This window comes from Balaenoptera physalus, assembly GCF_965194825.1.
Source record: "Balaenoptera physalus genome assembly, chromosome: 12".
NCBI classification, from domain to species: Eukaryota; Metazoa; Chordata; class Mammalia; order Artiodactyla; family Balaenopteridae; genus Balaenoptera; species Balaenoptera physalus.
This window is the reverse complement of record NC_138897.1, coordinates 52,769,739-52,787,358: the sequence shown is the minus strand read 5'-3', so window position 1 is coordinate 52,787,358 and position 17,620 is coordinate 52,769,739. Positions and strand designations below refer to the sequence as shown.

At 38.7% G+C, this 17,620-nt stretch overlaps 1 protein-coding gene across 1 annotated transcript in view; it reads right to left on the bottom strand.

The window, feature by feature from the left end:
* CDH2 (cadherin 2) overlaps positions 1 to 17,620 on the bottom strand; it is a 213,051-nt gene that overhangs the window by 168,602 nt on the left and 26,829 nt on the right. The window contains exon 2 of the mRNA XM_082416011.1: positions 14,523 to 14,634. Within this exon, the coding sequence (XP_082272137.1) occupies positions 14,523 to 14,634 (112 nt within the window). The remainder of the gene's footprint in view (positions 1 to 14,522; positions 14,635 to 17,620) is intronic.

The following is a 17,620-nucleotide window of genomic DNA, read 5'->3' as shown; positions in this document are numbered from 1 at the left end:
CCCACCTCAACAGCCAACTCAATCCCTCACTCTGGAACTCAAGGATCTTTAAGACTTTGTCCCATTGGTCCACATTTTGGGGGCGTGTTCTCCAATAAAAATCTTCCTCCCATGTCCATCTGATCTCAGACACACACCCCTTATTCTACGTCACCTCCTTATCTATCCAAACTGCCACTCTCCAAAGTGTTGCTCAATCACCTCCTCCAATACCTCATCCCTGCTGGATCTGGTCCCTCACTGACCTGACTTTTCAGCACACCCTATGGAGGCAGCACAGCCCATCAGGAAGAGCACAGGGGTAGACATCCCACAGACCCAGACTCAACCCCCGGTTCCACCACTTGCTAATGGTATACCTCGGGGAAGTCACTTTAAAACTGTTTACATCTGAATTTCCTTACATGGAAACACAGGTAAAGATGAAACTTAACTTCTATAAGGACCTGGAACATACAGTCACTTTTGATAAATAAAAAATCTATTATCATTATTGGACCATGAAATCTCTTGTTTTTACACAGTCTTCTGTTGCTGTCTACAGCTCTCATATGCTAGATCTTCAATTAACAACAAGTATTCTGGGCAAACAAGAGGATTCATCTCTCTATCTGTGCCCAACGAGCTGTATCTGGCAAAACCAAGATGCTGCTTCACGAGGGCGACCTGTGTCTTCTATCATCTTCCATAGAACTGAATTTCTATTTCTTAAGTAGAAAACGTTCAGGGCGTAGAGTATGCTGAGTAGACGGTGATGACACACCACAAAAACAAACAAATAAGCAAACAACAACAACGACAACAAAAAACCCTAAAACACACCTAAGTTGCTGAGAACCTATTAGAGTTCAGAAAGGTGGGGCAATTGGACCAAATGGCTGAGAAGAACTCAGATGATCTCACTAGGGAACTGAGCATGGTTTTGTGGTCAGTCTTATAAAAGAACGGATGAGAAAATGAACTTGCACCTTGTCTGGCAACACAGATTTTAAAACCCCAGACACGCAAGTGAGTACTGGCACGTGGGGGGTGACAGCGTCGAAGGGGCACAAAATGTTCCACCCAAAGCAGCCTTTCTGAGCAGTACTGCCCTCATGAGCTGGAGGGGAAGGTCTCTGTACAAGGGACAGAAATCAGAAGACAATATCCAGACCACATCCAGCCACTCATTACTCTTACGATTCCAAGTCAATCACCTCACTTTCATCATGTGAGCATAGAAATGTTCCCCTCTCTGCACCCCCGGGCCCCATCCTAGCTGTCCCTCAGAGTTTGGGGCAGCCAGAATAACATTTATGAAATTTCTCAAGAAGTATAAGATGCTATGCAAATATAATACACTTATAAATAACCAATCTGAATGCGGAAGGTAAGGAGATTCTTACAAATTTCAACGTAGCATTGCCCAAATGTGCATGCTGCAACCACCAGACATTACACATCAATAATCAGCAAAACAAAGGATGCATCCTGTTCTTAATTGCTTAGTTTATTTAAATGGTTGCTTGGAAAATAATAAATTATGATTATTATTTCAGATAGGTTAAGCAATTAGGGCATTTAAATATAAAACTACTAAACTTCTGAGAATGTGGCACTAATAGGGATTGAGAATTCACGCTATCTACTAATTTGCTAATCATTAGTAAAATGACAATACCATACTGGGGCTTTATCAGTTTGAGTAGTTAGTGTGAGATTACCTCATAAGGGAACATTTTCCTACAATATAAATGCAACAAGATGCTTTAATAAATGTCTTCTACATCGACAGAACAGATGACAAGTCAACAAAAGATGCTACAGCGAATCAAAGTGACTGAACTGAAGGAATAATTACATATATGCATAATGTGAAAATCTGCAGGGTTTAATTTCACAAAGGAATTAGGAGAACAAATATTCAGCTCTGTCGAATTTTTTCGCTGATCATTTCATTAAGGTGGCCCATTATTTTTGCCCTTTAAGACCACACAGAAATGCTCCAAAGAAACATTTATAATTTAAATAATTACCACAAATTGGGACTATTTTCCCCGCTACAACAACTAATAAGTGTGAGCTGGGCACTGGCATTTTCCAAAGCAATGCAGAGTGACTTCCTTACCCAGAAGAAAAAACAAATATTTGTTGAATAAATGTTGGGAACACAAATACTCCCCAGGCTCTGAGAATTTCCAAATCAACATTTTGTTAAATTCATAATACCTTAATCTGAGGACACTTAATTAAGTGAAATTCTGAAATAAAAGACAAAAGTAATAATGAACTAGCCCTTGTTTGTAGGGTTTGAAAATGCCATTCAACAAACTGCTCAATAAAGTCAAGGGCTAATAGGAAAGGAGAACTTCCGGAAAGCCAGTTGATGTCAGAGGAAAATCAAATGTAGTCTATCGGGTGCTTCCCCTCCGACAGAAATGCCCTGGGTTAGACCACGACATCAGCAAGTGAATGAAGGGGACAGGAAAGAGGAGATTTCAACCCTAGGAATTAGAATTTATGGGCCATTTCCTTTGATGTAACTCTTTTTCTACCAGGTAAGTGAAGAATCTTAGTCTCCATTTATTAGCACTTTTTTAGAACTTAATAGTCTCCTCATCTGGTAAAATAAATATTCAGATGTTTAAAAAAAACAAAAATATAGTAACAGTGGACACAGATATGTTTGGATTGTAAACATGAACAAAGGTTTCATCAATATCTATTTTAGATGCTGATCCAAAGCTGTCCAAACAAAGACAAGAAAGTAGGCTTCTACATAAAAAAGCACTCGAGAAGAGGTAATGTACAACCTACAAAGTATAACATCTCTAAAGATAACCTTCAAAGTATAACATCTCTCCATCTGATCTGTGTTCCTGTCATGTAAATACACACTAAGGGCCAACTGTGTAAGTCAGGCGGAAGACCACCTTTATTAGAATCACTTGGATTTCACTGGTAAAAACCGGAATGTCTAAAAACCAATCATATTGGTTAAAAAAAAAAAGTTAAGAGAACGCTGGAAGAGTAATTTCCTGTACTTTTTAATACAGACACTACAAACAAAAGTTACACTCGAAAGAATAAAAGCATATAAAGAGTGCAGAGCCATGTAACAGTCATTACAAGGCAGTGCAATTAAAATCTGATGGATTTGTATGTTACAGGGATACCTCCTCATAGACTGGAAACCTTACACAGAGGAGAAACGATGCACCATCACAAAGACTCACTGGCTGCTACAGTGAGGCTCAGAGGAGGCACGTGTCAGTGCAAAGAAACACGTCTTCAACAGTGGTTGGCATTCTCAATTTCACGCTTGACACAACAGCGTATGATGATGATTCCCTTTGGGGGAAAAAAAACAAGCCTAAAAGACTTTTTTTTTCCCCCAAATAACAGCAAGCTAAAACATCCACAAAAGGAAACTAGTCCACATTGAAGAAAGAAAAATAATAGAATGAGGTGTCAGTGACTTTCCCCTTACAAGTGAGCAAACCCCTACCAGGCTGCTCTATGAAAGATTCAATGAGGAACAATTAAAAGAGCAAACTTCAGAACCCTGCAGAGACAGGGTTCAAACACAAAGTTACTGAAGGCCAAAAAAAAAAAAACCCCAAACACCAAAAAAAGCCAGTGCTCACATCTCCAAATGCAAAAAAAGGTTCATCTCTGTTCTATGTTCTGTCAACTTAGGGGATAACCATCTATTGAGGTAAAAGCCCTCAAGATGAAATGGAGACTTTGTAACACCTATAGATGTGCTGTAATAAGATATGTGCATTCTTAAAAATAGATGATTTTTATTTTCCGTTAAAATGAAGGAAATTCATTTTGCAGCAAGAATGTCAACCAGTAGTAACTGGGGTGATCTAAATCCCCTCTTATTTATACCTACACATATCTGCAATGGGCCTTTTCTCCACTGCCTGACATGGAGAAATCCTATTTTAAGAAAATCATAAACGATGAATTCAAATAAAATCTTAACATGTGTCTCGAAGTTGCTGTAGGCTGAAACTCATCCACCACTTTTTGGTCATTTAACAATTTAAAGAGTATGTGACTCCTGTGTGTGTGTGTGTGTGTGTGTGTGTGTGTGTGTGTGTGTGTGTGTGTGTGTGTATGCTTTACTCCACCAATTTGGCATCTTATGTCATCTAAAACGTACAGATGTTATCATATGCGCCTTCGTTCAAATGAGGATTTAAAAGAAATACTGGCATTGATTCCTGGGGCTTCTATGTGTCTAGGTTGCCAGTTGGGGTCTCCAGATGGTGTTGAAGCTAGGGCCTTTTTGAAAAAAAAAAAAATCTACGTATAGGTTTAACACTTGAGTTCAAAAATCACTTTTTTAAAGTGCAAGACAGTAAGCAGATCGAGTTCAAAAATCATTTTTTTAAAGTGCAAGATGGTAATAAGCAGTTCATCTGAAAAACACCCATGAGTGTTCGTTAACCACAGTCTTAACAGGAGCCAACAGAAGGATGCAGCAGTGCACAATGCTAAGTCCACCTTGGGCTGCACTAGTGTGGCATCCGCATCAAAGGCGAGAAGGACACCTTGGCAGCACAGGCAGGACACAGAAGGTATGCGTTCAGTCCTGGAGGGAAGCTCAGTTTCCTCTGTTTGAAAGGAAAGAGTAAACCAGAATGTTCAAACACCATGGAAGAAACTGTTTGATGTTCAGCCTGCAGCAGAGATTTAAGGAGCCAAGGTGATTATGCTCAGGTATTTGAAGGATCTCTCAGTGTAAGTTTCCACTGCAAGGATTTTGCCCATCTTGTTGACCAGCATTGCCCTGTTCCTTGAAAAGGACCTGACATGTGATGAATGATCAAAAATACTCGTTGAACAAAAAATAATGAAATGAATTACCTCAGAACATAAGAGAACACACTTGCTGCTCCGTGCGGTGCTAAATGACAAAACAGGCACCAGTGGGTAAAATCTCTAGGAACATATGCTTCAGTTAAACTTTTTCAGAAATCACTTTTTAACAGTAAGAGCTCTCCAACGATGGAGCAGATTCTGTAAAGGGAGTGATCTCTTCCTCCTGTGGGGGGAGGGAGGAGCAGTGGTATTCTTGCAGAAACTGGATAACCATCTGTCAAGGATGCTACAACGATGAAAACACTGTTTACATCATTGAACACCACAAGGGTTTCATTTTTATCCTAGCTGCCATTTCTGTACAGCAAACCTTCTGCTGACATAAAATCATCAAGCTGAAAGGAAGGATTTTAAAACCCTTTAGGAGTAACTCAACAAAATGGGCTAGAGTGGTGCCCAAATGCAGGTACATAAGAACATCTGTGGAGCTCATCATAAGTACAGATTTCTAAGTCCCACATGATCTTATTTTTTTAGTCCACTCCATGATATTGCCCTGGTAATTGTCTCCTCTCTTCTGCACCATCACTTTCCCTCCCTACTGGAGTCTTTGCCATCAACATGCAAACATGTTACTCCCATTCTTAAAAACTATCCTTGGGACTTCCCTGGTGGCGCAGTGGTTAAGAATCCGCCTGCTGATGCAGGGGACACAGGTTCGAGCCCTGGTCCGGGAAGATCCCACATGCCGCGGGGCAACTAAGCCCGTCTGCCACAACTACTGAGCCTGCACTCTAGAACCCACGAGCCACAACTACTGAGCCCATGTACCACAACTACTGAAGCCTGAGTGCCTAGAGCCTGTGCTCCGCAACAAGAGAAGCCACCACAATGAGAAGCCCACGCACCACAACGAAGAGTAGCCCCTGCTCGCCACAACTAGAGAAAGCTCGCAGGCAGCAACAAAGACCCAAAAAACAGCCAAAAATAAAGAATAAATAAATTTAAAAATAAATAAAGTATACAATTCAATTTAAAAAACAAACAAAAAACATCCTTGGGTGGGAGAGGGTAGGAGTGGAAGTTTGGTATTAGCAGATGCACACTATTACATATAGGATGGATAAACAACAAGGTCCTACTGTAAAGCTCAGGGAACTATATTCAATATCCTGTGATAAACCATAATGGAAAAGAATATGAAAAAGAATGTATATATGTATAACTGAGTCACTTTGCTGTACAGCAGTAATTAACACAACACTGTAATTCAACTTTACTTCAATAAAAAAAAAATTTAAAAAAAAAACCAACATCCTTGGTTGACCCTGCTTCCCTCTCCAACCTCCACCCAATTTCTCTCCTTCCTTCTAAAGGAAAACTCAGTCTGTAGCCAGCTTCCTTCCTCCACCTGACTGTGGAATACACCTGAGTCAAAGACGTCCAGCTACCACCATGCTGCGAAATCCATGGTGAATTCTCAGTCCTCATCTGAGCTGACCCGTCAGTAGCATTTGGCACAGATGGTCACTCCCTCCCTGTGAAACACTCCTTCATTTGCCTTTGAAGACACCATATCCTACTGATTTTTCCTCTAACTCTCTGGTCACTCTTTCTCGGTCTCCATTCCTCCTCTTTTTTTCCTTTTGATTCGTATCTTTAAAATAAGAAATCATAACTGTAAAGGGATGAAAAAGCTCCTGCATAAAATTTTAACAGCCATATATCCCAAATATTTGAGACCCTAGTCAAAAACTATCTAAATTTTAGAGGAAATGCCCATTATCATGTTGATAAAGGCATAAAACCAATCTATTGGGGTTTTTAAAATTTTTATTTTATTGAAGTAGAGTTGATTTACAATGTAAACTTATTTTTTTATTTTTTTTATTGGAGTATAATTGCTTTACAATGTTGTGTTAGTTTCTGCTGTATAATGAAGTCAATCAGCTGTATGTATACTTATGCCCCCTCCCTCTTGGACCTCCCTCCCCACCCCATCCCACCCATCTAGGTCATCAAGGAGCAAGATGAACCTATCTTCAGGGCAGGAATAGAAACGCAGACATAGAGAACGGACGGGTGGACACAGGGGACGAGGGGAGGGTGGGATGAATTGGAAGATTTGGTTTGACATAAATATACTACCATGTGTAAAACAGATAGCTAGTGGGAACCTGCTGTTGTGTTCATTTCTACTGTACAGCAAAGTGATTCAGTTATACATATATATATCTCTCTATATACATTCTTTTTCATATTCTTTTCCATTATGGTTTATCATAGGATATTGACTATAGTTCCCTGTGCTATACAGTAGGACCTTGTTGTTTATCTCCACACCACCTCTTAATCCTGACTTCCTAACCCTGGAGTGTTCAAAGGCACCATACGAAACCATTTCTTTCTCTCTTTGGTTTTCTCCTCCTCACACTTAGTGAAAATCCTCTTATGATTTCACCCTGGGTCATGGCTTTCCTTCATACACTTAGGACTCCCCACTCTAGAGCCCAGCCCACTCCACTATACGCCAAACCCACAACTAAATGTCTTCTTACCTATCTTTGATATTCATCTCCACACACTCAAACCAAGTTCTCGATCGTTCCCATCACAGTGACTAACGTCCTACCCAGGGTTCAGACCAAATATCACGGAGTCATCCTTGACCCCTCTTTTCTCACAACCAATCCGTCAAATCCTGTCAGCTCTACTGCCAAAACATATTCCGAGAGCAAAGTTGGACATCTATCTCACACTACATACAAAAAATAACTCAAAATGGGTCAGTGATCTAAATAGAAGAGCTAAAATCATAAAAATCTTAGAAGAACACACAGGAATAAATCTTTATGACCTTGGATTTTACAATGGATTCTTTAGATGTGACACCAAAAGCAAGAGCAATAAGAGGAAAAACAGGTAAGTTGTACCTCGTCAAAGTTAGAAACTTTTTGCATAAAAGAACATTATCAAGAAAATGAAAAGACAGCCTAGAGAATGGGAGAAATACTTAAAAATCATCTGTCTGATAAGGGTCTAGTATCCAGAATACATAAAAACTTTTACTACTCAAAAATGAAAACCAAACAATTAAAAAATGTGCAAAGGACCTTTCTTTAAAGAAGATATACCAATGATACACATGAGAAGATTCTCAACATTATTAGTCGTTCGGGAAATGCAAATCACAACCACAAAGAGGTACCACTTCACACTCACTAGGATGGTTACTATCAAAATAAACAGAAAATAACAAGTTTTGGTGAGAATGCTGAACAACTGGAACCCTTGCATAGTGCTGGTGGGAATGCAAAATGATTCAGCTGCTGTGGAGAACAGTTTGTCAGTTCCTCAAAAAGTTAAACACAGAATTACCAAACGACCCCTTAATTCCATTCCCAGGTATATACCCAAAAGAACTGAAAAAAGGTACTCAAAAAAGTATATGTATACCCATGTTCAAACCAGCGCTATTCACAATAGCCAAAAGGTGATAAGATCCCAAATGTCCATCAATTAATGATGGGTAAACAAATTGTAAACTATATACACATATATATACGTACAATGGAATACTATTCAGTCGTAAGATGGAATGAAGTACTGATACATGCTACAATCTGGATGAACCTCCAAAGCATGCTAAAGTGAAAGAAGCCAGACACAAAAGATCTGTGGAACTGAAGAGGATTTGGGAGAAAATGCTTAATGGATAAGGAGTTCTACTTAGAAGTGGTAAAAATTATTTGGAACTAGATAGAGGCGGTGCTTACAAAACACCAAAAGGCACTAAATTCCATTGAATGGTTCACTTTTAAATGGTTAATTTTATGTTATGTAAATTTCACTTCAATAAATTATTGTTTTACCCTTTTCTTACCTCTACAACTACTACCTTGGTTCAAGCCACTGTCTTCTCTCACCTAGATTATCACTAGCCTCCTACTTTGTCTCCTCTTCCCCTCATATCCTCTTTGGGGTTTTTCTCAACACAACAGCCAGAATAATACTATTTTGTCAGTCAGATCATGTATTTCCTCTGCTGAAAGCCTTGTGATAGCTTTTTACCTCCTTGTAGTCAAAGTCTACGTCCTCATGGTGGTCTACAGGACCCCACACAACGTGGCCCACCACTGCTCCAGCCTCATCTGCCTTCATCCCCTACTACTCTGCCCCTTCCGCTCTCCATGTCTTGTCACATGGAGGCTCTTTGCTGCCCCTTCAACATTTCAGACACAATCCTGCCTCAGGGCCTTTGCACTTGCTGTTTGCTGTTATTTCAAATGTTCCTCTCCCAGTTATCTATAGCTCTTGGACCATGTGCAACATCAATACTTATTCAAATGTCTCCTATGCAATGACACCTCCCCGACCAGCCTATTTAAACAACAAAACCACACATTCTCCCTATTTCCCTTCTCTGCATTATTTCTCACCATAGCATCTAGCATAAAGTAAATTTTACTTATTTATTGTGTTCATTTTCTACTCTCCACCAGATGCTTACTAGACAGGCTAAAAGGACAGACCGAGAGGGGCTCCCTGATCTTAGGAGGACAGATTTTTAAACCGTTCAGTGCCTGCTTGCTGATATGTCTGCACAGGTGAGGTGTGACTTACTTTCTTTATCACAGATCTGTGCTAGTTTGTGAGACGGCAGACCTCAGCTACTCCAAATTACTGAAGACTATGAATAACTGCAAAAGGACTTTAAAAAAAAAAAAAGAGAGAGACCAACCAAACTGGCTTATCTTGGTTTGCAGCATTGCATTAAGAAACCTGGACCTAAAATACATCACATTGAAAGGGATATAAAACATTCCAAGTCTTAAATAAAGTCTAAATGATTACGATGAAAACAAGGATGAAATTTCTTAGTTCTTATGTTGATCTTATTACATCCTTAAAGTTCTTTAAAAGATAAATGCCACAAGGTATTAAAAAAAAAGTTCTCCACCCCTGAGAATCTTTATTTCATTTGTAACTCCTAAGAGCCTATCATCAATATCCAAGAGAACAATCTCAGCCCTTAACACCTTTTCCCCACAATCAATTGTGAATCAGTAAAGTGTAAAGGGCTGCCCAACGGTATAAACAAGATGTTTAGAAACCTACCTTTTAAATATCTTAAAACATTTACACATTCAATAACAACAAAAAAAAGATTTATCAAAATATAAAAAAAAACACACGAATTTAAACAAAAGCCAAGGTTTCCTAACGTATTCATACAAGCCTGGAACACAGCAGAACTGCTTAAAATATAGATGGCTTCCCAATTCAGTAATGCGTAACATACACAAGCACTTATATTACTAAAAAAGTAGTGCAGTTGTATAGTCCTACTAGATAATAAAAAAATTTCAGTACTGGTATCTAAAGATACCATACGACGGCTTCCTCTCACCATGTTAATGCAGACGAGCCTCAATCAGTAAGTAAACTAATCTAAATCAAATTCCATCTAGTTGAAAATAATCATCATGGGCTGCCCAGAGTTGGTGAGTCTGAATGCATTACTGAAGAGCTTCTTGGTAATTGCAGGTTGCTATTTATGTTGACCAGAGTTGGAGGAGTTTACTTAGCGAGATGTCTAAGCATGAGGACCACCAATGCAAAACACACAGGAAAATCACTCTTCACATCCACCCTAAAAACAGCTTAGATGCTCTCTGCTGATATCGCAGCATGGTTGTTATTTCCTAGTGTCAGATACACTGCTGGTGACAGAATGAAAATTTATGATTGCAGTTATTTTATTTCAAGTAATGTGCTCCCACAAGAGATTTTTTCTAGTTCAGTGGAGTGTAAGTTAAATATTCAAGACTAAATATTATTTTCTAAAGCCCTAAAAGTTTCTGCTTGTAAACAGGTATGCACAAAATACTCATAGCGACAATCATTGAGAGATATTTTTTAATCATAGGGGGGTTTGTTTGTCTTAGAGTCACCAATTCCCAAATGCGTCTAGTAACACACAAACCATGGTGTTAAGTGGGAAATAAAGAAGACCAACTCTAAGATAAACTTGTCACGAGACACACGGACAGGTAGGCTAGCTCTCACTCTTCCCTGTGTTATTGCATAATAGCTTTTTATCATCATCACCATCATCACTAAACTAGGTATCAGAAACCTGGGTTCTAATTCCGGACCTATAGTTAACAATCTAAAGAACTGTACAGTCATGGGAAAAGCCTATTATGCCTCTGAGCTCCAATCTGCTTACCTGTAAAATGAGGGGGTTGGCAAGAAATGCTTTTAAAACAGAATAGAAAAATGCAAGGTAAAAATGACGACCTAAACATATTAAAATTGATCCTGATTTACAAAAGGCAAACAGAGAATACCACACGATAAAAAAAGGAATGTTTTTCACCTGAGGGGAAGTAAGAAAATGAAAAACATTGTAAAATTCAATGGTAATGACGATGGAGAAAAGAACTAACATACTTTCAGCCCTGAAAAGGAGAGTTCTACAAAAATGCAAAAAAAAAAAAAATACACTCTCCATTCCCTTTGGCCTAGTAATTTTACTTTTGAACACAAGTCCCCAAAGAAAATATCCCTAAAGAAAAATCAGAGTTTGCTAAAAAAGAATCTCCACAGCAGCACACTAAGTAAGAGAAAAACTGGAAACCACCTGTAAGTGCAAAAATAGAGGCACAGTTAAGTAAAATCTGGTTTTGCTAACAAAATGGAACAGAGGCCTAGATAACCATTTTTTTGAAGTACTGACCTCTTTTCAAAAGAGTGGAAATATTCCACATGATATAATGTGAAATGTGAAGGTTTATCACAAAATACATTTGCCCTGTTTATGACTTCACCAAAAACTCACTGATGAAAACCGTAAGAGAAATTGGAGGGATAGCACTAGCTCATTGGGTCCAGTCTTTCTATGAAATCCATTACAACAGCAGAAAACAGAAGGGGAAGATGGGGAGAAGAGGACGTTCTTTAGACTAGAGCCCGCTTTTCTAACATGACTATAACACCGTCTCTCTCTATCCAATGCTTGATGTTTTTCAAGCACCTTCGCAAAGATTGTGACTTCACTGTTTGAAAAAGGATCAGCTTTCATGGCACTTATACACCCAAATGTTAAACTTCTGTACAAAGTCTAGTGCACCAGGAACGTACACTATGAAACCATCCTATACATACGGTTGGACTACTGTCTTCCTTTCCCCAAATGTCATCAGTGGGAAATTAAAGGAAGCATCAAGAGTTAGGAGTCATGACTTCAACAGGTTTTTAGACTCGAATGTCAACCTTAATATGGTAGAGCCTGCCATGAGGCAAATGCCTTGGAAAACTGTTGCATATTTCTTATGCACAATTACTTCTTTCCTTGAACACTGTAAATCATAAAACCATGGCAGAAGTGATCACTCTGGTTGGCCTTGCCATAGATTCCTCTCAGCTTTAGAATATACATGGTGAATGGACTTAGCGCAGAACGTAGATTTCGTGAATATAATTATGGCATGGTATTTATTTGGGTTCAGTGGACACACCCAACTTTGGATTATCATCTCACTAAAAACTCCAAGAAGACAGAAAAGGGAAAAATAAATAAATAAATAACTAGAATTCTTCTAAGTAACGATTCTCCCAAATAAACTTAACCGGTGACAACACTCATGTAAAAAGGAATGTTGATGTTTCACAAAAGCCCTCCTCCTTCCAAAAAGAAAAGTTTTTTCTATGAATCAATACTATGAACTTTCTGTTTCACACATGGAGATGCCAGTGCTCTTTAACATATTCTGTGAATGATAAAGAAACAAAATAATGGTGTGTCACGAGAAGAACAGTTTTATCAACAAGGCTAAAAGATAAAAATGGTAATAACTTGGCACACGGAAAGCATAGAAATTCTACCAGAGACTGTCATATACACTCCCCTCAGAGATGGCTAGAGCACAAAGTCAGAAGTATTTTCAATCTTTTATATTTACAAGTCTAGCGAAGTCCCAAGTTTCTAGGTTATACTAAAATGACACTGGCAATCAGCTGTGTCCGGTTTCTACTGTCACCATCATTATCTAATAATTAAAAAACAGGTTTTCATTTTCAAAACTATTCGGCATGCCAATGTATTTCATCTTAAATCAATGGCTTCTAGAGACAGACCATGTGTTCATTTGTAAGCAGCAAATTTCAACAAGCTTTTAGAAGGAGAAAGTAGGAGAAGGAATTATCCATTTAAAAATGTATGTCAAAAAGAAAATGCAGAAATGAAACAAATTCCACTGACATTTTTGCTCTGCCTGAATTATTCTTTAGAATCATATCAATATATTTTTTCAGCATTCAAATAATATTTAAGGTCACATAGGTCCTAGGATGCCACATAATAATTTACAGATTTAAAGAAAATGACAAATGTGCAGAACTCTGAGACTTGCATTAAGTAAAAAAAAAAATCTACACACTTTGATTTGAATTAAACCTCTATCGCATCAACCATTAACCACTTGATGAGATAGCAATTCAGCATTGAGACAGACTGATTTAACATCTACTCATTAAAATACCATGTGATGAGGCAGGGACGGGAGGATGTCTTTAAATAATAAATCAACTTCAGAAAGATCACATAGGTGTAAGCAAATCACAATCAGAACAGAAATGAAAATAAAAGATAACCTGCACCACAGATGCTTAGTAGGGTCCATTTACATTTCAAAGTCCTCTGTCTATGGTATTCTTAAGTATGGTACCACTAAGGTTTGTCAGAGCTACAGAGACACTTCAATTAAGGCTGTGTGGTAGAGCCCTGTGTAAATTAATTAGTTGAGGTCGCTCAGATTTTCTAAAAGCGACTGTCTAAAACAGGCTCAGAGAGATGCACGATTTGTGGGAAATTAGAACCTAAATACAACTTCTTAATCAATTCTTCTTGCTTTCCTATTTCAATGACATTTTGTGTAATGATAAATAAGTCCATGAAAATATTACTACCCAAAATTTTATTTGCTTTCAATTAGAGGTAACAGAAGGGACTTTGAATTTTGCTTTTGATTTCAAGTTTTATTTCAGATTTAATCTAGACTTATTGGCAAGAGTTTTCATATGATAACTCTGATGACCTTGATCCATATTTAGATAGGAGATGAGTCTATACTGGAAATTCACGTATGTTACGACTAAAGCAGCTATCTAGTAATTTCTATAAACAATGGCATAATAAAAATATGGATTTCATGCTCCTGTCTTGAGACTTTACCTGCTAAATCTGTTCATTATAATTTTGCTAAATATTAAAGTTTGACATGTCTCAGCAGAGATAATATTATAGCCGTTTCTTTCATTCAAAATACTAAGTAGATGACAGCTGTAAATAATTTTTAAAAGCAGTAGAATCAGATACTTGGTAAATATGATTTTGCAACATAAGTAAAATGTAGGCAGAAAATTGTAAAAATTAATTGTGCGATGGTTTCCACTGTAAATGAAAAATGGAAGGTCTCTGATGTTTTCAAGAGATTGGGAGCCTTCCAGGTATGTACATAAGAGATTCGTGAGCTCTTCTGTAATCCTAAAAGAAAGTCCCTACAGTTTCATTACAGGGACAGTGAAAAATTCATACTTATTGTACAGTAGAGATCACTTAGAGACTTTTTTTAACTGCAGCGTGGAACAGCGTTTCAAGAGCACAGACGCCGTGGGTACAAATGTATCTTTTGAGATCCTACCATTGAGAAGAGGCTGTCCTTCGAGCACGTCCTGGGACAAGACTGCGCTGTAAACATCTTCAGGAAATCCAGTCTTGCATAACGCGATCTCACCAGAAGCCTCCACAGACGCCTGCAACACAAGGAAAAAAATGTGTGCCGTGACTGCCACCTCCTTCAACCGAGAAACGTCCCACTTGGCATAAAGCCTTGCTTTTCCCACTATTTTGTACAAATAACCCCTTTGTTTTCAGAGTGGTTGCGATTAGAGTGTAGAGGTCAAAGGGTTAATCTTTTTGATAACTGGGGTAGAAGAAACAAATCCCACTTGTCCAGTAAAATCTAAATAATGCACATTCCAGGTTCTTCTAAGGACTGAACATTTCCATTAAAATGGTCATTGTGAATGAAAAACTCTCAAGTGAAGCAGGGGGTGGGGGGACAGCCCGAGAGTTCTGAGGCCCCACAAATCACCGTCACTAACTTAACTTCGCAAGAAACATGTATACGTTTGAGTATATTGATTTTTATATTCTCGTCTAATTCTCTATGAAGTTTGTTCCAATATACCCTTGAATTAAAAAACAAAATTGCAATATACTTACTGCAGGATATAGACTGTCTTATACCAAGTAAAACCAGCCCATCGAAAGTATATACTTCTCTAGACTCACAGACACAGATAGAAAACAAACTTATGGTTACCAAAGGGGAAAGGCAGGGGAAGGATAAATTAGGAGTTTGGGATTAACAGATACACACTACTATATATAAAATAGATAAAAAACAAGGACCTACTGTATGGCACAGGGAACTATATTCAATATCTTCTAATAACCTATAATGGAAAAGAATCTGAAAAAGAATATATATATATATGTATATAAAACTGATCGCTTTGCTGTACACCTGAAACTAACACAACATTGTAAGTCAACTATACTTCAATTAAAAAAAAAGTGTATCTTTCTCTAACTTGATCAGGGGCAAGAACACACTAAAAATGTAAATAAAAATTAATATAATTATGTTTCCTTTTTATACTTAAAAATGAGAGTCACTATCTCTTGCCGTGTTCTTCTGGCTCATCACATACACAGCTAACTACCCAGTGGGCTGAAATCTCCGTCATACCAAGTGCTATCCACCTGTCGCCACCGTCCCCACCCCGAGTTAATTTCCCTACTTCCTACTGACATCATCACAGGATGAGTAAGCCTCAGTAGAACTCATGCAGCATTGACGTTAGTTATAAAAATCTTTACCCGGCCCTGATGGGGATCCAAGTACAGGAGGAAGAGAGTGGACAGAAGCTGCCTGAAGTAGGGATTTCAGAAGCTCCAGGGCCAGCCTTAGGAGCAGCCTGCCCTGGGGAGGAGAACCAGAAATTGGGACGAAGGAGAAAGGGAGGCCCCAGAAATAGGGAGACCTCAAAACAGTTGTCTGAATGACGCCATACAGCACAGCTTCACAATTGAAGGACTTCCTGGATGATGCATGGGAAGTATTGCAGATACTGAGGTTGCAAGAATCCAGACTAATCTCGTGTTTAAAGGATTCTTTTCAGATCTGAGAAGATCAAGAGAAAAGGACATTTGGACTTTGTTAAATCTCACACAGTATCTAATCTCAAAAACGTATTTGGAGCAACAGTGAGATATTAGGTCAGACCCATCAAATTAGCAAACAATACTAAGTCTGTTATGGGCAAGAAAAGATTGTCTCAAGTCAAGGATACAGAGCAATCAACCAACCCTCTTACACAGGTATCAGTGGACGCTGGTACAGTCACCTTGGAGTGCAATTCGGAAAATCCTAGTAAAGGTAAAAGTAGATATATCCTACATGGCAGGTATATTCCCTGGGAAACTCTCCCATGGGCGCCCCAGTCAACAGGTGCAGCAATGTTCACTGCAGCACGGTTGTAACTGCAGGATCTAGAAACTACCTAAACGCCCATCAATAGGAGAAATGGACCAATAAATTTTCACTTAGTCAAAAAAAAAAAAAAAAGCATTAAAGTGGAAGAATTGGAGCTACATCTATCCACAGGGTTCCATCTCAAAACAAACAAATACTCAGTTTCTTTAACTTTCATGTAAGGCTGAAAGAGAAATTTAATTATAAATCAACCTAGGAACGACTATTATCTTTAGTAAGTTCAGAAATCTATTCATACGACATTCCACATTCAGATTGGCAACAAGGTGCACTGCAGTCTAAATCGTGCAAACAAAAACCAAAAATCCAAAGCATGATTGATGACTGTTTTTATATATAAGGTATGAATTCAAAGGCTAATGTACGACATACATATGTAGTAAGAATATAAAAATATACAAAGTAGCGATAAGCGCCAAATTTAGGAGAGTCGCTACCCCAGGGGAAGGTGAGTCAGGAAAAGCATCAGGAAGAATCCTACAGGTAGCTTTGATTTTATTTGTCATAATTCATTTCTTTCTAAAAGAATCTAAAGCAAACAGGGTAAAATGTGAAGGTGTCCACAGCCATGTGGGTGCAAAGTATATCATTCCCTGTATACCCTGCCTGCTCTACATATTTCAAAATGAGAAAGAGAAAATCGCTAGGACTCTCTGAGAAGTAAGAACTTGGGCGTCCAACAGCCATCGAGTTTGGGACACAGGGTGATATTTTGCTACTTGCCAGCTGCAAACATCCAGACGTTTATACTGGCCCTGGCACAGAGCAAGCGCTTCTAGTTAGCTTTTAGCTAACTAAAACAAACAAAGGGAAGTCCCAAGTTCGCCATATAAGTTGGACCAATGTGTTCTAAATCTGTGTCCCAGTGACAGGTTAGGGGTCAAGGGGCCTTTTTACCTCCAGCCTTCCCGCTACAGAGGGGAGCCATGGTGGGGATCCAACCCCAAGAGGTAGATGGGAACAGAGCTCGGAGGGGGCAGCAGGCCAGAGACAAACAAGGGTCACATTCCATCCTGTGGGTGGTAGGGTTAGGGCAGTGTGTGGTTTTCTAGGTGAACTCTCAGAGGGCAATGAAATCTACAGACTAGAGGAAGACTGTCATCTCTTCTTTAACTCTACTCCTAGTGTCTTGTTTTCTCGTGGACCTGCCCTAAGGGAGAGGAATAAGCAGCAATGTC